At 36.1% G+C, this 23,429-nt stretch overlaps 1 protein-coding gene across 1 annotated transcript; it reads right to left on the bottom strand.

Moving 5' to 3' along the window:
• Positions 1-80: 80 nt before the first annotated feature.
• LOC122087452 (sodium-dependent phosphate transport protein 1, chloroplastic) lies at positions 81-19,878 on the bottom strand. The gene is given in 10 exon segments (XM_042656599.1): positions 81-697; positions 1,218-1,302; positions 1,764-1,829; positions 3,246-3,347; positions 7,200-7,337; positions 12,730-12,939; positions 15,072-15,287; positions 16,521-16,676; positions 18,244-18,341; positions 19,339-19,878. Coding segments are annotated over 10 exon segments (1,623 nt in total). The 5' UTR covers positions 19,793-19,878; the 3' UTR covers positions 81-599.
• Between the last annotated feature and the right edge of the window lie 3,551 nt (positions 19,879-23,429).

Below are 23,429 nucleotides of genomic sequence, written 5' to 3'. Positions count from 1 at the left end.
AAAAAAGCCTATGTCACAACTAGTACTTCTAAATCTCTGTTCCATCTAGATAAAGGACAGGACATCGGAAGAAGAGAGAATTAGCAACAGAATCATACAAAAAAATTGGCTCAGATTAATTACATTATATAACAAAATTGATAAGGGTTAACCTGGTACAAATATACAAGCATATGGCTGACGGCAATTACACAAAAATCTTTGCTCCATTAGATATATGCAATCAATGATTACAGGTTAGACATCATAATAAGATGATTTCGAATTTCACATTGTTCAATCAGCCTGGCAAAGCTGGAGGCTGATGTGTTTGATTCTGTTGAGCAAGTGGGCTGATGTGTTTGATTCTGTTGAGAAAGGGGTACTTCTGCGAATAAATTTTTTTTTTGTGCTATGTGGGTTATGTGATTCTTCATTGTGGTTTTCCTGGCATTCCATGACTTGTGTAACCAAACACCACAAGGAATTCCTTTCTCCATTTTTCTCCCACCTTGATTTCTCTTCTTGCTTCTCTAAATTTTATTTTCCAGATCTCTTTTGATGTCATGTACGTTGGCAAAAGCTAGCTTACAAATGTAATCAGGTAGGTATTCTGATGGTCAATCCAGGATTTTCTCGCCGGTAGAGAAGAGGTTCCAGACAACAGTTCCTACCAGATAGAGGCCAACTGAAACCTTGAAGACATCATCCCAAGATCCTGAACAGTCAAATGAGGGAAGAACCATTAGTAAAATGAGATCTAGGCCGAGGGTGTCAAAAGTCCATTTGAGATACATATGGCATTTATCCATGACATTAGACCAACGCTTCAGTTGGTGTCAGCCAAGCATCTATAATCCTATCTCTTCAATCCTTTCGACAGGTCATAGAAGTGTACCAATACAATAGTCATGTAAAGTGCATGACCTACTGTTCTGATAAAATTCTGAGTTATCAGATCACTGCATCATCCTGCCACATGGCAGTATTACATGGCTGACTATATAAGCTTATCTGGTTAGGCCATGAAGTGATATTTTTCCCTAAAAATACAGAGTCCAAATTGGCATTAGCCCCAAAGTTTCCTCTTCATAAACACCTGGTATATGACTACTTTTCTAATTAACTATGAAGAGATTTCTAAACATTTTGCAGTGATTTGTCTTCAAACACTATATAAATATATATTTATTGAATTCTTAAATAGAGTTTAATAAACCAAAAGGGCATGAACAGACCATGTTGCAAGATGTAACCAGTTGCTGCTGTCCCAAGGACACCTGCCAGTACCCCTGCAGTGTTGGATAGTCCAAGCAGTACTCCCTGTGTAAATTATTTTCAGATAAAACATATATTACTCGTTTTTATTGTTGTTTGTCAAGTAAGGATAAGGCATAACAGTCTTGCTTCTCTTCCTTCAACACCAATTCAAGTTTCTAACACCAGTGATAAATCTTGAATCCAAAGTCATTCAAATACTGGGTGATGTGATGTGAGGATCCACAGAACCATAGTGACTGTTCATTAAATGGTATTGACCTTAATAGCAATAGCAATAGCAATATATATATATATATATATATATATTCTCTATCCACATGGGGTCCTCCCCAAATGGATAGTTACCAATGAAGCAGCATATCTATCGTAGCCGACAGCAATAAACAAGGGAGATTCTGTTTAATTGGTAACTACCCATGTAGGGAGGACTGCATGTGGGTAGAAAATCCAGACCCATATGTATATATTGAGAATCCATGGTAACTGGAAGAATTAGTACTTACAGCATATCGAGGGCCAATATCTTGATGGTTAGAATATAGACCTGACTGAGAGAATGCATCAGTTCCCTACTCAAAAGATACACAAAAAATTGGATTTAATTTAACTCAGATGTAAACAGTAACCAGTAGACAGGCTTCTGGAAACAATTCCCCACCCCCAATGCATACACAGAAATCATTGCACACAAGTCACAGCACTACAGTCACAAAATGGAAAAGAGAAATTACTAGTAACTTGGACTAGGAAATTGGCCGAAGACATACTCACAAACTAAATGAAACCTTACAATTTGTAACTTAATCATGTCTCATAATACTATTCTCATTTTTTTGAACAATTAAAAATGCTGATAGTAAAGCAGCTGCTTACAACTGGCCTAATTGCAGGTTATAGTACAATAACAATAATATTGCAACCCTACCTCCCAACAAAGGTGGGGAGAAAAGTATTAATCCCTTGTAGCACTGCAAGAGTTAAATTTTTAAGCTGTTTGACATGAGTAATGCCTGCATTTCTCCTTTTACTCTATCTCGCCTTCTATTTGTTCTTTAGGTATAATGCAAATAATCGTACTCCTTAGTGAACCTTAAGATGCATCACCCATTTTAAAAGTTGCATCAATGCGTGTCCATTAAAACAAATTCACCCTTGAATTCGTATCTATAGGCCTACACTTTTTCATGTTTCATCTGGTTGTAGTGCTCACATCAAATACTACTACTTCCCATCTTCCCACAAAATCCTGGATGATAGAGCTTCACCCCTCAATCAATTTATGGTAATAAGTGTCATAATTATGAACAGTTTTCTAATGAATATAACATTGTGGGATTTCTTGTAATTCTCTTCTCACAGTTGGAACATACAGGTGAGACCCCTGTTCACTAAAACTCCATAATCATTGACAGCGTGCATGCCATAATCATGTATTAATCATATATCACAGAAGTGGCGACTCCAATTCTTATAGTTGTCTAAGTTATTGATCTCACAAATATCGACTACTAATATGTGGATCACCAGGGTTCTCATGATGAGTGAGTGAAATTGAATATTCTAGGAAAATTCACAAGTTCTGGTCCACTGCTTCTGTGGACTCTCACTTGATTAAAAAAGTTGGGTTTAAGTCAATTTACATAAGATTAGGTTCTTGTATTCTGTTATCTTGGCCTATCTGAAAGATAACTGGCTGTCAGTGGCAAGCTTAAGACAATTGGACATTTGGACACTCTTGACTGGCAAGCATGTCCTAAAATATCAGACTACTTCCTGCTTTCTTGACCTATATTTTCCATAATCTTTTACCTTAAAGAGAAGGTGACAAGTTCTTGGTGCTTCTGTCAGAATCCCATTTATATTTCTATATATTTCCATAAGCTATAAAAGATGTTTAGAGTGAGTTACAAATTTCAAACTGAAGCAGGAACTGCTGAATTTATTTATAATTATCTTTTGCAGCACTATGGGTAATTGGGTCAAACCTGACTGCATGTCATGCATAGAACTGCCATGGCAGGGGAATCGACGTGACTGAGCTGAGTTAGAAAAAAAGCTGGACCAAGAAACCCAATTGACTGCATAATCTGCAAGGTCATTCCAGGAACAAGGTTAATTAGCACTGACTGATTTGAACTAACAGTATGCAAGTGAGAAATCTTGACTGAAATAAAGGTTGCTATAGCAACAGCATTAGAAACCAGAAACCAGAAGTTAGTATGAGGAAATACATACATGCTCAACTAGGGCCAAACAGAGCTTATTTCATGAGCCCTTACCCATGGTTTAAAGTATCTCCGATACGTATCTTAAATTTAGCCAACCGGTACGGCGACTGATACCAATACTTTAATTCTTTATCTTTAGTATATCTTAGCGTATCTTTGATATGATATGATACTCTCCGGCACGTATCTTAAATTTAGCCGACCGATACCGATAATTTAATCCTTGTCTTTACCCATCTCCAACCTCACTTCCAAAATGAAAAGGCTTAGAGTGGAAAAATGATGGTGAATCAAGGCTAGTTCAATCATCTCTAGATGACTGGGTATTTAAGTATCAGGTACTAAGTAAAAATATTTTGTCCCAAATATAGTTCATGATGGGACATCTATCTCCACAGAAAATGAAAAGCATGTGAGAAGATTATGAAGTAAAATATCATCAGTTAAACAGAATAAGACAGAAACTATCCCAATTTAAAAGCAGCTAACAAAATAGCAGAAGACAGTCCATATTACCCTTATGTATAATATTGCCATGTTATGTGACAAATGTGTTGTCTGTTTTAAAAGTAAAGTAGCTATTATGAGAAAATATCCTCTCTCATATGTAAATCACCACTTCAGGCATTCCTAGTCAATGACTCGGCGTCAGTAGCATCTCTATGATGTCACTGTAGAAAAAAAAATTCCCCCAGATTGATTTGCACTTTTATCAATCATGTGATGTTTTTTCATAAAAGTATTTAGTCTTGAATGAATTCTGAGATGCACAGAATAAGTGCAACCTGGAATAGGGTCTAGGAATCCAAGAATTGACTCGAAACTGACATTAAACCCAAAAATGGCTGTTTTGACCTGTTAAAGAACGTTGTCAACTAACACACATATAGTTTATGTTGAAGTTATTATATGACAATGAAACTAAAATAAGAAATATAAGAGTAAAGCATGCAAAGAATTATAAAAGTGAGGTTTCCTCATGCAAATGTGAACTGAAAATATGTTCCCTAAAATTACTTCTTTTTTTCCCTCCCCTATAACATATAACTAGAGCGTAAAATGAATAAGCTAATGCAGATTCTGATTCTGAACATGTAATTAAAGATGCAAATAGAAAGAAAAATATTGATAACATCCTAATAGAATGCATCTATAGTTGTCAAGGTGACAAGGCGACCTAAAGCGGTGGAGGGTTGCCAAAGAGTGAGCCTGCCTAGACGTTGCTTAGGTGACCAAGGCGCCAAAGTGTGAACTTTTATTTTTCCTATTTTTGAACATTATTTAGTATGCTACATATACCTTGTACGACAAAAAATCAACACTAAACCACTTAAAGCCATAAAAAATCAACATTTAAAGAAATGTTCTTGTTCTATAATAAGTTTGACTAATCAAACGATTTTATTTTTACGTGAGTGAGACTTTTTGTATTAGGTAGAGCAAAAAACCAGCTTTCCAACAAATCCAAGATTGCTGAAATCCGTGTTGTATTGATAAAGTTATGTTACGGTCAAACTTATTTTAAGATGCGTGAATGTGGTTAAAAATCTCCTAAATTAAAATAAAGTATAGACATCAGAACAAAGATTATTTTACAGCGTTTTTTTGTTTTTAGCAGTGTTTTACTATGTCATAAGATTTAGGGAATTTGCAGATTTAGGAAAAAACCCAGCATTTCAAAGTTGAAAATTTCCTTACAACAAAAAATCCAACTTTTGTTCTTGAATTGGGGGTTGATTATTTATCCTTTTGGAATTTGATTTTTAAACTATTTTTGTTGGATTCAAATACGGGTGTTTGTTTATTTATGAATAATATCATAAGTAAATGAAATAACAATTATAAAACCATAGTGTCACACCAAGTGCCAGACTAGCCAGGCCAGCGGCTTAACCCTACAAAACTGCCTAAAACGCCTTGACAACTATGATACATCCTATAAGAATTTACTGCAGATAACTAATGCACAGGAAATTGGTCGATGAGATTTTCAACAATGATTAAATCAATGAAAATTTTAAGCAAAAGTGCAATCCAAACATGTAAGATATCCTAAGATAAAGAAGCACAACCAAATCTAAATGAAATGCATTATAATCAGATTTCTTGGAAAACCATACCATAAAAACTCCAATCAGTCAAAGATTAATATAATAAATTATGTCATTTATGAATTAAGCAATAGAAATAAGAAAATTTTGGACATTAAATATGAGAAATTGTGGGAAGAAAAAAGAAAACCATCAGAAACAAAATCTATACGTGACGAAAAATGAATCTACTATACTAAATTTTGAAAACATACAGAATAATATAAATGAAAAAGAACTAAAATAGAATGGAAATTTGAAGAAATAGGCTTGAACTCTTGTTAGTATTAACTCAAATAGAACTGATTGAAGGGTAAGGATCCATGTAGCCGACCCCATTTAGTTAGGATAAAGTTGAGTTGTTGTCATAGGCTTGAAGCCTTGAACTCTTATTAATCCCAATTTGAATCAATCTTATATATTCACCCTCTTGGTCTCTCTTATCTTTTTGAGGAAAGATCACCTTGTGGACGATAAGATTCTCAAATGATCAGGAAATCCCAGTGTGAGGAGATAGGGAGGGCCTCATTCCCTTCTCCATTAGGAGGGGATTCAACTATGGGAGACTCTTGTCGGAACTTAGGGGATTCGATGGAAAAGTATCTCGAGCAAAAAGGATGGATGAGGGCTAACTCCTTCATATGGCTTGGTCCCTTTTTTTTTCTTTTCTTTTAAAATGAATGCGGAAATGTACTATTTCCTTGTATCCAATTTAATTCCAAATTGAATCCAATATTGTGTTTTGGAATGTTTTCAATTCCTAAAAGCACCCAGATCTTAAGCTCGACTCCTGGAGAGCAACAAGGAGATTCTTCACAAACCACAAATTTTTGTATCACTGGAAAATTCACAAAATATAAATACTTAAAACAAAACACAACACCATGTCGATGGAAGAAGGATTCCATATCTGAAATTGGACCAAATGTACCAATCAAACCCTGGGTTAGTCCAAATTTCGAACTATGGTAGTATATAGATCCCAGATCCAATTTCTTAAAAGATTTTAGCATTTTAATTCCTAGTAAATTTGGTCCTAGAAGTAGAGATTTCTCTATATGGGCCAAGTTTTGCCATATTTTGCATGAAATGGCCGCCCAGAATCAAACCCATGTCTTCACGTTGGCAGTCCAAGCATTATTATTGTAACAATTGACAACCCCAAATCTTATAAATAACGAAATTAATCTTAATTTATAGGGGTTTTTTTTCTTAAATAATGATAGCACAGATTCGGTCAAAGGTGAACTCCATCAAGGGATAATTAAGAGAAACATGTTATTCAAAGAGATCTCCCTTTCATACTGGGCAAGTTAAGACATACAGATCAGTACTAATAGATCCTTGAAACCATTCAGGAAGATTCAGAGAGGTCAGGCGAGAAAACACAATTTTCTACATGGCCATGGATATGAAGAAAGTCACCTAATTTGAACGTTAATTGAAAAAGTAGCAGAACAGTAATATTAAATAATTCAGAATTGGCATTTAAAAAAAAAAAAAAATCAATACGGAAATGCAAGTTCATGTGCATGGAAACAAAACAAGCTGGATAGCTGTGTCATGGCATATGGAATGGAGGACATCACCATCAATCACAATCAAAGAAAACAAGTGATACCTTGCGAACCACTGTAACAGATAACCCTTTGCTCACAAGTGTGTCTGCAATCCACCCTCCAGCATTTGCAGAGAATGCCATCGTAAGCCAGGGTAAAAGACAGAAAAGCCCAGACTCCATGAGGTTGAACTTCAAGACCTGGAAAGGAATCAACAATAAATGTCAGTAAACTTGCTTCCCAGACTAGAAGCTTTTATTGCATCAATTGTTAGAAGCACCCCCATTTTTTTTTTTTTTTTTTACCATCAGCAATGTCCACAAAGTATTTTTAAAATATGACCAGTGATCAACATACCACACACATATTCACAGTGGCATCAGATTTATAATGCAGCATACTAATTTCTAAGTGATAAAATCTGATGACATCGCAACAGCCTAAGTTAGAGAATCGGCCTCACAAAAGATATATTCTACAATGCATGAAAGAAAAAGGAAAGTCATAGTTTAGGTTATAAGTAGCAGCTACTATTCACCTGTAGAGCTAAATTGGCCATATGTTGCACATATAACTCTTGATCAAACATTATACATGTGTGTTGATATACATTGTCGTAGCCCCTAGTTAACAGCTCAAGCTTTTGGAATAATTGGTTGTATCAAAACACAAACATCATTTAACTATGTTAAATGGATGTGTTAGGGATAATGGAATCCAACAGAGACAAGAGGTGTTTGACTCACAAAATTTGGATAGTCGATTTGAAGGTTATCCATCATTCCACAATTCCTCAATATTTTAAGGAGAAAGATCTCTCCATGGCCTGTCACCTGTGTATATCTTTCGTCCACAGGAAATGGTTTTCCACCATGCGGACTAATGCTTCTGCAGTGCAGATTGCAGATTGGGCATAAAGTTAGTGGCCTTAGCCCATATGTCAAATTTCAGAGCCAAACTGCCATTTCATCCCTTCCATGTATTGCAAAAAGATTGGACTTTTCAACCATTATATTTTCAAGCTTTATTTTCTCGCATGGTGATATTTGTTTGGCTGAAACTTTGTGCATCTATGGAGACTAATGTGGATATTAGGTCCACAGAGTTTCAGTGTCATTGGTAGAAGAGATATAAATGGCCCCTGTGTGTGTGTGTGTGTGTTAAGAGGGGTCTAAAAGAACTTACACTTATGGAGACACTTGCCAAGCCAGTACTATGTTGGTTTTGGTATCCACACCTCTGATTTTGACATGGGTGTGGCTCCTATTTTGAATTGTTTAGGTAACATCTCAAAAAATCGATGAGCTAATTCAAGACAGTCCTTCCATATGTAAAAGACCCAAAAAGATAAACATCGTTGGAGCCTTTGCAGCATCGAGGGCATGCAGATCACCCTCATGCTGCATTTAGTATCCATGGATCTCATGCATTCAAAAATTTAGAGAGCATAAGAACCACTAATCCAGGAGTAGATTACAAGAAACTACCCCAGCAGTTTATAACCCCAAACAATACAAATAGGAGTAGGAAATAAAGAAATAAGACCATCAAATAAACCCCCAAGGATACAACACCCATACAGGAGCAAAACCAACCCAAAACCCAACCCGATAGGAGAGAGAAAGACCTGCTATAGAGCTAGAGAGAGAGAGGTGCGGCCAGGTCTATGGGAGTCCAATTGAGTTGCACTCTTGGACGTAAATAGTCCCTAGGGAGGGTACAAAAACCCCCAAAGTTGAGAGGATTTTGATGTCTTGTTGTGAAGTTACAAGCTTTCTTGATTTTCTGACCTAGGAGAAATAATCGCAGGTTTCAGGAGAGAGAATCAATTCTGGTTTGTAACTTGGACAGATCTGAACTTCTGAATACTCACAATAGTCGTATACTTCAACAACAGTAACTTTAGGATAAAATAGAAAGCTTTAAACAAGAAGAAACAAAGGGAAAAATGGGGGAAGAGCAACTGTCTCGGCCCGGGCTTCTCACCTACAGCTATCCCAGCTGTTCTAAGCAATTGACTGCAATTATTCTTTATTCAAATCTGTCATTATGAGTACATAGGCTCCTCTATTTATAGAGAGCAGAATAGTAATCAAACTACTACTAGGAGCTAGTTTCCCAATAGGACTAGACACTCCTACTACAACTAGGAGCTAGTTTCCTAATAGGACTAGACATTCCTACTACAACTAGGAATTCAAACTAGGACTAGGACTTGACTTTATGACTCCAACATGGAGTAGGACTAACTAACTAATAGTCCATATATGACTTTACAACCAACCAATAGCCTAATGGGCCTTTATTGAATTAAATAAATAATTAAATTAATGAATTAAATCCCATTTTTCTACCTTCTACCAATATTTTAGGCCCATTAAAGTGGACCATTTCAAGAAAAACCCATTGGATCAAAGGCCCAACACATATATAACACAACTCAAGGCTTATTTGCAATAAAATAAGCCTAAGTGACTTATCTACATCAACTTGCCCTCTCTTAGAAAAAATTCGTCTTCGAATTTTGTAGAGTGTGAGGGTGATTATATCATGGTGCACGTCCCTCTTCAAGCTGAAGAAAAATTCAAGTAGCTCTTTGATAATAAAGATGTAGTCTAGAATGTGAGGAGCTCGATTTTCAAGATACTTTAATGGGATGACGAACTCCACATGCTCAACTTCAACATCTTCGGATGTATCCATAGGGTCATCTACATATGCACCTTTAATTTCTTCTAACTTCAATGCAATATAAAGCTCTTTTGGTTCATCTACCTGGTGGTTCCCAACCAGTTCCATTGATGGTTCAAACACAACTTCATTATTGAACTCCTTAGGATCTTCCTCTTGGCTGTTCACAATCATCACAGTTGTTGTAGTGTCAAGTTTCTCGGTCTCAACCTCATTGTCCACTGTGGTAACCTTGTTGCCTTCGACTTCTTTCACTTGAGTCTCATTGATGGGAACATCAATCACTAGTTCTTCCTCAACAATAGGAATGGCTGGAAAATTTTTAACACAAACCTCAACTTGTGCCTCTAGTTCATTGGTCAGAGGTGTCTTCTCTTGTTGCTCCTTTGCATTAGACGCTGATGATTCTTTCATGCTCTTGTCAATTGTGGGTGGCTTTTGGACACCTGGTGGAAGGAAGTACTTGCTTCGTTCATGCTCAGATAGGTACATGCCTATTAACTCATACTGCATCTCGTCCCACGTTCTAGGTTTACATCCTTGAGCTTAAAGTTGCCTTTCACAGACTCTCCATTGCATTCAAACACAATCACTCATCTGAGAACATGTATATTGACGTTTTTGTGTCTCTGTTAAGTTGTAGTTGTCAAAGTACATATCCAATTTACGAATCCATTCAAGGAATTCTCCATGAAAATAACGTGGTTGACCATTAGATTGGGTAGCAGTAGATGTATTCTGATGAGAATCTTCTAGAGGGAAGAGACTTCTTTGGATAAATGCAAGGAGATATTAGGTCGCTAACTCGTACTTCATCTCTTCCCAAGTCCTAGGCTCATGTCCTTGAACTTTGAGTCACTTTTCATGGATTCTCCACCATTCCGAGCACAACTAACCAATCGGTAGCAACCATATAAAAACTTTTGCGTCTCTGTCAAGTTATAGTAGTCAAAGTATTCCTCCAGAGAATCTAGCCAATTAAGGGTGTCGAGTATATCCCTTTGTCCAGCAAAGTAACGAACTGATGGAACCATCTTCGGTTAGGCTCTGGTAGATTGTTTGAAGCTTTCTTCAACCAGAGCTCTAATACCACTTAATGCAGGAGTAGATTACAAGATACTACCCCAGCAGTTTATAACCCCAAACAATACAAAGAGGAGTAGGAAACAAAGAAATAAGACCATCAAATAAACCCCCAAGGATACAATACCAATACAAGAGCAAAACCAGCCCAAAACCCAACCTGATAGGAGAGAGAAAGACCTGCTATAGAGCTGGAGAGAGAGAGGTGCGGCCAGGTTTATGGGAGTCCGATTGAGCTACACTCTTGGGCGTAGATAGTCCCTAAGGAGGGTACAAAAACCCCCAAAGTTGAGAGGATTCTGACAATTGGTTGTGAAGTTACAAGCTTTCTTGTTTTTCTGACCTAGGAGAAATAATCGTAGGCTTCAGGAGAGAGAATCAATTCTGGTTTGTAACTTGGACAGATCTGAACTTTTGAATACTCACAACAGTCGTATAATTCAACAGCAATAACTTTAGGATAAAATAGAAAGCTTTAAACAAGAAGAAATAAAGGAAAAAGTGGGGGAGAGCAACTATCTCGGCCCGGGCTTCTCACCCACAACTATCCCGGCTGTTCTAAGCAATTGACTACAATTATTCTTTATTCAAATCTGCCATTATGAGTACATAGGTTCATCTATTTATAGAGGGCAGAATAGCAATCAAACTACTACTAGGAGCTAGTTTCCCAATAAGACTAGACACTCCTACTACAACTAGGAGCTAGTTTCCTAATAGGACTAGACATTCCTACTACAACTAGGAATTCAAACTAGGACTAGGACTAGGACTTGGACTTGACTTTAGAACTCCAACATGGAGTAAGATTAACTAACTAATAGTCCATATAGGACTTTACAACCAACCAATAGCCTAATGGGCCTTTATTGAATTAAATAACTAATTAAACTAATGAATTAAATCTCGTTTTCCTACCTTCTACCAATATTTTAGGCCCATTAAAGTGGCTCATTTCAAGGAAAACCCATTGGATCAAAGGCCCAACACATATATAACACAAACCAAGGCTTATTTGCAATAAAATACGCCTAAGTGACTTATCTACATCAACCATGGCCCTAAAAGTACAAAGAAGAGGTTCATTATGTCCAAAATGTCCCATATTCTTCATAATAGAGATTTCCCCTCCCCTTCCCCCCCCCCAACCTCTCCAAAAAAGAAATCCCTCCTGTAGACTCACAAATAGAGGGGAGGGGGAAATGCCATCTCAGTCTATGTGGAACTAATCTTCCCTTTTTTCCTCAACATTGACAACCCTCTTTTCACACAGCATCAGAAAGACATGATAAGTGCTGATGTTATGTGACATTACCATCATTCTCTTTACCCAAACAACAAAGCACATCATGACAATCTGTCAGTTTTAACTTGAAATGTTCTCCTTACTAATAACAAGTATCAACTAAAACAGAGCACTTTTTTCTGATAGACAGCTAAACAGACAATCATCCGTTTTTCAAACTTTAAATTTTTTTCTCGTTATACAACATGTTTCAACTAAAATAGAACACTTTTTCTTGGTAGAAAAATAAAACAGACAGTTAACCATCCGCTTTATTTCTCCAACCCTTTAATCCAATATTAACTTTTTGAACAAGATTTTAAGTTTTTATCTCCAAATAGTTAATACATCTTAGCAGATTAACATTACTTTTAAATCAAACACTAAACTACATGGTGAAACATGACAAACAGTTCCAAATTTAGTAAATAACAAACAGATGATTGATTACAAGCCGCCTTTGAAACTTATGTCTGTCATTCTGTGAACAGGGATTTATTTAACCAAAACTGGAAACATGTTAGAAACTTTACCTGGTTATAATATGTCGGCATCCATGTGAGAAGAATGAATGTCCCCCAGTTGTGGCAGAAGTGGGACACTATTAGGGCCCAGACAGGTGCTTTCGATAATATGAGTCTCCATGGTATTGTCGTCACAGGTTCCTTAGGGACACTGGAACTAATAATAAGCCTCATTTCTTCAGGACGAAGTTCAGGGTCTTCAAAAGGTGAGCTGTGTGCCTATGTCATCAGTTTCCAAAGGTGAAGTATTATCAGAAATCTAAGCATGTATGGAAGTGAAAAGAAACCCACCCACAGCCCCCACCCCCCAAAAAAGAAAAAAAAAGTAAAGTAAAAATCACAAAGATAGATTCTGTTTTATTAGTAGGGATGGGTTGTATACATGTTGGGCCTTTGGTCCATGGGGTTTTCAATATAATAGGCCACTTTAATGGGCCTAAACTATGGGTATTAAGGCTGCATATGGGATTGCTTTTATTAGAGCTTAGTTTCTTATACTAGATTTATTTTTCAGTTGTTTTGGGTCAGTTCAAGTTATCGTTAATTATTTATTTCACTGCCATCAGTCAACATCATACTTAAGTCATAGGCATGTTAGGACTTAACGTTTGACTATGTTTTGAGCTAGTTTCCTAGTCAATTTAGGTTACCTAATTAGTTAAGGATTAGATTAGGCCTTTCCTTTTTAGCTTAGGAGACTAGTTTTGAGTCCTCTATATATGTTTGTAAGGGAAGCCAACATTGAAAAAAAAAATAGTAAAAAAATTGCAGCTTTTTCTTTCCTCCTCATGTTGCAAATCTCTTGTGTTTGATCAAGGAACCCCTTGTGTGCTATCAAGGTTTAGATTGGTGTTTGATCCAATTGAAACAACTTGTAGTGAATATCCCAGGTGTTATTTTCTGTTGTTTATATTATTCCATCATCTTCTTCATCCATTACAAGTAAGTTCAGACCTTCATTTTTTTTCCGCAAATTCTTTTTCTACCAGAATTTACATGTTACAGTTTTTTGAGATTAAGCAATTCAGCCATTAGATTGCTTCAAGATTTTGACCATATATTCTAAACCCTAAAGGAAGGACTCCATTCAATTTTATCTCAGATCAGACCACCTGCTGATATAGAGATAAGTTCATTACTCCAATTCTGCACTTTATTCCTAGATTTTGGATAAGTGCGTATTCGATATGATTATTCTGTTGGATGGTTATTGCTGAATAATTCTGTCATATATCAGATTTGATTGGTACTTGATATTCTGTTTTCAATTTGATAGACTGATTTGAGATTTGACTGAAATACCCCTTTTCTAGTGCAACAAGGACTGGTTCATAAACTCAGATCAGTCCATCGGATTGATCTGAGATTTTCAGCAAAGGTTCTTCCTCCATAGAACAAAACTTGACCTGGTTCATAATGCCTTCACTCTCAATGGCTTGTTATACATATTTATCTTTAACACGGGTGCATGACAATGTTTATTGCGTATGCCCCAGCTGAAGAAGACATCGATAGTGCACAACAATGTAGAGCCACATCATGTCTCCTCTTTCTGATTGGAAGAAGGCATCAGTAGTACACAAGAACTCTTGAAACTACACCTAACGACTTAGAGACACTGCAAAAGCCTCCTGTTAATATGTATTGATAATGATTCTTTTGTCATAATCGAGAAGAAAATAAGAATATAGTCTTCTAATCATCCCGTAATGAAGCATGTCAGGCATGGTTTAGATTGACATGTCACTGAATTTCTGCCGACGTGGGTTGTGGCAACTCCCTCTTAAAATGGATACTAGTTGGGATACTAAAACTTCTTAGGACAGAATATTGAGTGATAATGGACATGTTCATGAATATAATGAAATATCACAAATTTCATTACAGAACTACAAGATTATGTTGTCCCTGCAATAACATTATGCCTCAGACAACAATTGCTAGTTAATGTTGACATATCAATACCAACATATGACACCAATTTCTCAACATCTTTTGCTCCTGATGTTAAAGGATGGACATGATTTCTGGCTTTTCAATTATCCATGTACCACATCAATAAAATGCTAGCAGGACAGCACTAGTTCTAGTAACCCCAATCATAAATACACCAGAGTTATTACATATATATATATATATATATATATAAATATTTCCTCTTTGTGTTGCCAAAGTAAAACATGCACTGCCAGTAAGGATAATATAGAACACCTTAGCTTGCAAACATATATTTAACTGAACGTACTCCCTTATAATAGGAAGATCCATTGTAGTAGCTGCATAAACACTTCTAAAAGGCCATGTTGATTAAATACAAACAGCAGGATATGTGATGATTGTAATAAAGTTACCTTACTCAGCCATATTGCAAACCAGACAGTCCCAATGGAGCCAAAGGAGTAAAAAACCGATGGCCAACCAAACCTATGTATCAGCAAAGGTGAAAATGCCAATCCTGTTACTGATCCAAGGTACATCCCACTGTATACTAGAGCTAAAGATCTACTTCTCTCTCCAACAGGAATCCACTTTGACAGAATATTATTCATGGCAGGCATGGCAACGCCCTGCAAAAAAATCAACTAACTCACAACAAGACAGCAATACAATCCAACAAGCCTTCAACCAAGAAGAATTCAACCATACTCTTTTGATAGTTCATATACTCAGAATTAAGTGCATAAACTGTACTAAGGGCTACCAGGCCAGCCCTGGTAGGTAAGAAGGTGAGGGAGAGCCAATCCAGATGGATCAGTCATGTATAATGAGCACAAAGGACTGTAACCTGATGCAGAATTCAGCCATTAGCAGGAAGAGGAGAAGGAGAGTTTGTGGCTCTGCGAATTCAGACTTTTATTTTTGGCCTGCAGTTCATCGGTCTAAACCAATTTTATGGTTCAACTGAACCAATATAAGTAAATGGTTCAATCTAAATCATCTAGGGCTCTAATTTATTTTTATTTATTGCCATCAAGTTGTTTACTGAGGCTGGGACATGTTCTACAAAACCCTATTTTCTGAATTGAGTTTATAACATGTGGTTTCAAAATAGTGTTCTGATATTTCTGCTGAATCTGAATATCAGCTCTGGTCTGTTCTTAGGCCTGCACATCCGTTGAATTCAAAAGTATCCGAATTCTAGTGTACTCTGATTTCAGAGTTTGTTTTCTGAAATCTGATCTCTGTTATTGTTCACACTTCAGTTTCTATATTCCGACTTAGTTACACTCTTAAATAATTCATTTTAGATTGCCTTATTTCTTGTTATCGACTTCTGGTTCTGGAATTCTGTCCTTGAGTATCTTACCCTCAGCACGGCTTTTCATATCTCAGAATCTGACCCTTGGATTGCTTTCATCTTTGATATTTTGTTCTATTGAATATCCTACAAATTAGACAAGCTTATCAGCCAGATCAGACTCTGATTTTCTGATACTTAATTTCTCCTGAAATCTGGTTCTCTGCAATTCTGGAATTTTACTGGGAATTCTGATCCGTAATCCTTGGGTGACTTTGAACCCATCATAACCATTAGGAGAAGAGGAAGGTTAAAATCCTTAAAAGGATAAGGAGGTAATCGAAATTGTGCTGCAGTCATCTGCCTTGTATTTGAATTTTGATCAAACAAATTCCTTCATTTCTACACTATAGATGTGAGGCAATTGGAAACTACATCTGAAAGAAAGTATAAAAACCAGACAACTATAAGTCGTTTTCAAACTTATAAGAAGGCCAAATGTGAACACCTTCCTAATGAGGCAGCCAGTTTGAGATTTTCTCAAGTAAATCAAGGAACTAACCTCACCAATCCCCATGAATGCACGGACAACAAGTAAGAAAGGCAATCCAATCTTAGCAGCAACAGGTGTAAGTATTGTTGCAATGGACCACCAAACTACCCCGAATCCCAGTACACTCTTCCCACCAACTTTATCTGCCCATATACCTCCAGCAACCTAAAAATCAAATTTTCCAGTTAGAATAAACAAACCCTAGAAAATAACGTATAACAAATAAATAGGTTTGGTGGGGGGGGGGGGAGGAAATGTCCTGAAGCTACAGTATTGAAGGAAATTTTCCACATGCATAATGTAAAAAAGTCAAAATATATAATTTCAAGGCAGAGAATTGCCCTCAGTTTGTAGTGAGGATGATTGACCGGTCACTGCTACAACCAGCAATTGAGATTACCAGCTGAGCGAAATGAAGTATGATGCCTTTCTGAATTTAGAAAAACAAGAAAAATGCATGTATGCAAACTATCACACTGTTGTATGGGGAAGAGAAATGCTTTAGAACCACGTTTGATTAGAGTGATGCATCATCACACTGATAAAAGTAGACATTTGTTACCAAAAAAAAAAGTAGGCAAGTTTCAGTAGCTTTTGTAATTGGCAATGTCTGCTGACCTCAGGACAAGGGTGGTCTTATGAGATTGAAGATTTTTATTAGGCAATACAAATGAAGATAATTTTGTGAAGCTCATAGATTCTTGTTAAGAACATGGCATTCATTGTATTTAGTTACAAGACATTCAACTTCTAACCCTGGCCAAAAGTTATGGTGGGCGAGAACTTTAATGGCCAGCCTATATAGACATCCTTTGAAGCAAGTATGTAGCATCACTTCTCACAGACTAGAGTGACTTTGCTAGCAGGCATCTTCAACTAGGATATCTAGGCACTTTGAGATGGAGTATATTTTTCTGACATCTTACTTTTTAAGTAGAAAATATCGTACTGGGCTTGCAGAATTGCTACCAGGAAAAATAGATCTTGCTAGCTTTAAAAAGTCAAAATCATGAATCATGACTGAAAAGGTAAAAGCAAGTGCTACAGCCATGACTATAAGAATTTTCGTGTTTTAAACATAAATGCAGAGATTAATATCATACGCTAATGGTTCTTGATGTCATGAAACATCCTCCAAGGGTGTTATGGACTTTTGTGATGTAAGAATATTTTTGGCATTCATTAATGTTCAATTATTACAGAGTATGAATATGACATGTGCAAGCCCATTAAATCAAAATACAGTGATTAGGCCAAAACATTGGCCAACTAAACTGACTGATAAGCACCGGATTGCACCTTAGATAAGTTCAAGAACTTATCTTCTGGCATCCAGCTCCCTTAAGAACTTTCACCTTTCTTCTAAAGTAGGAAACACCATGAAAACCTCTACTGGAATATAATAATGTGAGTCTCAATAGCTGACGTATCTATGCTGGGCAGATTGGATTCCATAACATTTCTTTTACCCATTTTTTGTCTGAAATTGTGACCATATGGCAACCATGTTAAACTCCAAATATGTACCAGATTTCGGCTCTGATATCCTGTATTCTGAGAACACTGATCTGGACACAACAATGTGGCAATAGATTGTTTTTCCCAAAAAAAAAATGTAACCTAGTTTTTTTTTTTTTTTTCCGTAGCTACAGATGAAAATTCAGAGTTCAGAGCCCAACAAAATATCGAAAGTTGTGAATACAAAAGGTTTGATCAACCAACGTTCACCAACCTGGGTAAGAAGGTAACCCCAGAAAAAAGAAGATTGAATCAAACCAAATTAGTCTTGCAACATTACAATGAGAAGAATCCATGCCAATTTTCTAGATCCTAATGACTTATCAGTATTAATGGAACAGTTATTCCCAATTACTCTTTTCAAAGGAGACTTTTGTGGTTGACACCAATATAATCCCCAGAAAATGTAAATGCATACTATCATATCATTATTATTCTATGGCCATACCCACTAATATAAAAGTAGGCCAGTTATGTACGAGCTAATATATGCATGAAAAAATCATTTACTTTTATTATATTCTCAAGATATGATTCTCATAAAATTACACTCTCTATAAATAAATTGACAAAAAGAGAAATAATGTGATGTGGTAGGAAATTTGAAAAGAGTGGTTCTGGTACAGGATAATATATTAAGTTGGTTGTTATTATTAACTCATCACCTTCGGGGGGGGGGGGCACTGTTTCAGTAGTAATTGAATTTACATAGCATCAAGTTAACGCGCTAGACTTGAACAAATGGGATAGTTCAATAAAAATCACTAAAGGAAATATTTGACAATAAAGGACAGCCATAGATAGTTTCCCTGTAGGAAAGCAGACCAAGATGGAGGGAAGCTCTGAAATGAATCCAAGAATACAAGTCTTTAATGATTCAAACTACCTCAAGCTCAACCAGTCACAACTCCTTATGACATACAACAACCAAAACGCTAATGAAAATGACCATTTGAAGATTGCAACTCTTCAAATTGTCTCAGAAACCACACCATATTGTTGCTTCAATTGAACGTAAAAAATTCACAATAGGAAAAGAGTACAGGAACATCAAAATGAAAGAATCATCGCCAACTGTTTGATTCTCATGCAATTAAGAAGCAATCTAACTTCACAAGGAAAAGTAATTGAGGAAAGGAGAGCTGTAAACCTGCAACCCTTCAAATTGTCTCAGAAACCAGCATATTGTTGCTTCAATTGAACGTAAAATTCTCACAGAAGGAAGAGAGTACAGGAACATCAAAGTGACAGAATCATCGCCAATTGTTTGACTCCCATGCAATTAAGAAGCAATCTAACTTCACAAAGCAGAGTAATTGAGGAAATAAGACGCTTACTCTGTCCATATTGCAGAGTAGAAAAGCAGAGGAACACAGAATTACAATCACCCAACGCTTGGGAAACTGTTCCCACCATGGAACCATGCCGTCCGGAGAATCCTCTGCAATAGCAACATCGTTCAGAGAATCTAGAAACTTAACAGTATCCGGTTCCGAGTCCGCGATGTCGTATGGCTCTGACTTTACATCGGCCCAAACTCTACCGATTTTCCTTCGACCAAAGCTTTCCGACGAAACTGATCTTACCGATAGCACACAAAAATTGTATTGTGGCTTCCAAGAGAATCGAAAAAACCTTTCACTTAGCCAATCAGAGTTGGAACAGACTATCTTTCTACTAACCCTAAAAGCATTAGGGTTCTTTTGCTTCGGCAAATAAGAGAAGTCTGGAGCGAGAGAGAGAAAAGACGCTCCAGCATTCATGGCTTATCGCGAAACGTTTTCGTTATCGAGAAAGCAGGGTAGGAGAACTTGGAAGATACTAAAAGCTACAGAAGAATAAACTTCCATTCATGGAGTGAGAACGAGAGATATTTATGGGCACTGGCTCTCGTTTAGACACGTGTCTGTTGTTTGAAGAGGATTGTAACGGTAACTTAGGGAAGCATAGATTTGTTAATTGGAGTTTGGAGCTAATTAACAGAAAACAGAGGCGGACACCAGCTTAGTCCGGTGATTTGTAACTGTCTCATCGAAGAAGGTCTCCAGCTCGAATCTTCCTCACTGAATTAGTTTGTAGCTACTTAATATGAGTTAAAATTTTCCCCCTGTTTTCGTTATAATTCAAATTCTTTTGTTTCTTTACCCCCACCCCCTCTGTTTCCATGTTAAAGAAAAAAATAGATAAATTTTACTGTAAAAGTCCCTCTCACAAAAAGCAGGTCGGGATCGGGATCCTCTCCTAAGTGGTGATCATTCAGGTCTTATCCATTGCTATATGAGCGATTGACATGTGTTCAAGTAGTGATTCAATAGCTCTCGATGTGTGCCGATTGCTCATGCAAAGTTCAGAAGTTCAATAGGAGGAGGGTGATCCAAAAACCCTCAAAGGGGTAGGATAGATCCCAGTTAAAAAGAGACTAGGCCGAGACATATTATTCTGCACTATGCTAGATGTGCAGATTTCTCGAGGGTAATGGTGTTCTCTGATTACCTTACTCTCACAAATAGCCTTTTGGTTCCATCTTCTTCTCAGTAATTTTTTGTGAACCCCACATGGATGATAATTTTTCATGAAAACTAATTGATGTGGCATGTAGATTCCATGTTGTGTGCCTAGGATACCCTTTCCCTTTAACAAAATACTAAGAAAAGAAACTCATGTATCTACATCTCTTCTAAATTTAGCATGGAATAAAAAGTGGGTTCATCCTTATTAAAGCTTGGAGCTAGAGACCAATATATTAATAAATTTTGATATGTTCCTAAACTTTTCAATGTTTATTTAGGAGGTAAAATATCATTGTAAAAAATTTCAATTCTTATTTGCTATTTATTTAACATTATAAAATTATTTAAAATAATTACATAAAATTTATTGTAATTAATCTTGAAATAAGTATGGGCATAGACCATGTGCAATTCCCAAAGCAACAAAGGGTGCCTCAAGATTATGAAAATTTAATGGTCAAATTGAACGTAAAATTTGTCGGGGCATAAATGATGGTATATGTAAAATTCAATTGTATTTTATCCAAATAAAAATCTCGATTACATAATATTATCTTATTTTTCAAATATTAATATCAAAACAAATGAAGCCATATATGAGAAAATATACATCTAAAAATTAATGTAAATGGTGGAAAAAGACAAATTTCTATAAACAATGTTAATTTTTTTTTTAGTAAAAATTTTCTTGTATGATGATATTATGGCAAAAGTTTTCCTAATTGATGGTCTAAATGATGATATGGATCCACGAACATAGTTCTACCTCCTGAAAGGGTAATATGACAAATTTGACCATTGAATGTCTAAGTAATAGTCTAGAATTACCATAGACTCAAATTCAATCATGTCTTCAATATTTGTATATGCAACCTCATGATTTTTTTAATGCTTTCTTATATCACATGGTCAACTTTACTTCAGTTGAAATTTAATATTTGAATACATCAAGGAATTTTGGGTCTTACCTGTCCATCGAATTTAGCCCAGTCATATTGTTAAACTAGATACCCAATTCCAAAGACCCACTTGCCCAGGCCACAAACTAGGAAAATTCTTTCTCTCTCTTCTTCTTCTTCTTTATTTATTTATTTATTTATTCATTTTGGTAATCAGAAAAATTCTCCAATTACATGGGAAAGAAAAAATTTAGAGTAGGGTCCACATTAAGTGGTCCTCCAGGGTTAGAATATGCTAATATGAGAGGGGTGTATAGGTGAACACATGGACATTTTTCTTGGCTGTCAACCAAATTGCCATCCCTTTTGTTTTTTCATCCGGATTCTTTCAATTGACGAGGACAAAATTGAATGCTAAATCCTTTGGATTTGCGATATCCTGATATCCAGTTCCTTATCCATTTCGCAACGTCTCATGGTGATATTTTTGGTTGCTGTGGAGGGTATTCACTGATTAAACTTCTAGGAGCAGGGTTCTAAGTGGCCAATCCTGAATTAGATATCAGTATCGAATCAAAGGTAAAAGCGTGAAAATAATCTTTTTTTCCTTATATGAAAAATATGGGTAAAATCATTCAATTCAGGCCGATACAGATTGATCTGGGTCGATATTTAATTCTCATGTTTTAGTCTATTAAAGGTTTACAGGATCAATGGGAGATAGTGGATATGCCAAGACTCGAATCCACAACCACCACTAGGCTACCAACCCCATTGATATGGGTCTCTATGTTAAGTAATAGGTATTTTACCTTTTGTAATTTATTGGATGTTTCAATGTGAGTCTTGGACATGGAACAACGTTGCCAGTATTTTCCATTTTTAAAAGTTTGGCCTACATTAAGATTGGGAATGGAAGGTCTACTAAGATTTGGACTGATCTTTAGATTCCATTGTTGGAATGGTTTTGTGTACCTGTCCAGTAAAAGACTTTTTTTTTTTTTTTTTTCCAGTAAAAGACTTGATGTGTTGAAATGAAGGGAAAATTTATCTTATCTTCAATACTCATCCTAAATTTAGATGATCAGTTTATTTGTAAGTCTCGGCCCAACAGCTGCTGTTGCGCTCAACAAAGTTGGGTCCAATACAGATCCACTGGGCCGTTACCCAAAAATGACAAAGGCTATGTCTCTTCTCCCTTTTTTCCCTTTTTTTTTTTTTTTCCATTAGGCTATGTTTGGTTGTAAAAGGAATTAAAGGGAAGAGAAGTGAAATTTTCATATTTAAAAAGGAAATATATGTAATCATTACCGATGTGACTTTAACATTAACTTCAAATCATTCCATATTTGGTCATAAAATTTTACTTTACTTTGCATCCAAAACCCTTTGCTATAATATGTAAAATAAAAATTACATGTAAAATATATCATTACTAAATATGGTTAAAAAAATTAAGTAGTTTATACAATCATATGGCGTAATGATTATAAACATTTCTTTTTAAAGTATGAAAATTTAACTTCCCTTCCCTTTAAGTTTCCATTGCAACCAAATGGAGCCTTACGTAACTCTTATCAACTCTTAAATCCAAATATGACGTTTTCTTTGTTTCGGGGTTGTGACATTTTTTTTGTTGTTTTTTTTTTTCTTTTAAGGGAGAACACAACCTCCTAGCATGGGTACACATCAGTGGGAACTATCGATGAGAGAGCACATGCAAACATCTTCAAAGCGAGGCATCATCACGGTCTTTCCATGCCTGCTATGTCTAGGTAGAATACTAGTACATGCTAGAATGCTAGAGGGTAGCGTTCTTTTTCCCATGTGTTTAGGACTAAAACCAGCAATTAAATTGTCAATAGCAAGTACATTCTTATAAATAACTAAGTCAAAATGCAATTATTTTCAAGATCAAAATATTTGTTATGCTTAATACCTTTGCTTTGATCTGTTTTCTCATTCTACCCTTTGGGAATACCCTCAGTCAT

The sequence above is a fragment of the Macadamia integrifolia genome, chromosome 8 (assembly GCF_013358625.1).
Source record: "Macadamia integrifolia cultivar HAES 741 chromosome 8, SCU_Mint_v3, whole genome shotgun sequence".
NCBI classification, from domain to species: domain Eukaryota; kingdom Viridiplantae; phylum Streptophyta; class Magnoliopsida; order Proteales; family Proteaceae; genus Macadamia; species Macadamia integrifolia.
This window is presented reverse-complemented; position numbering and strand designations above follow the sequence as displayed.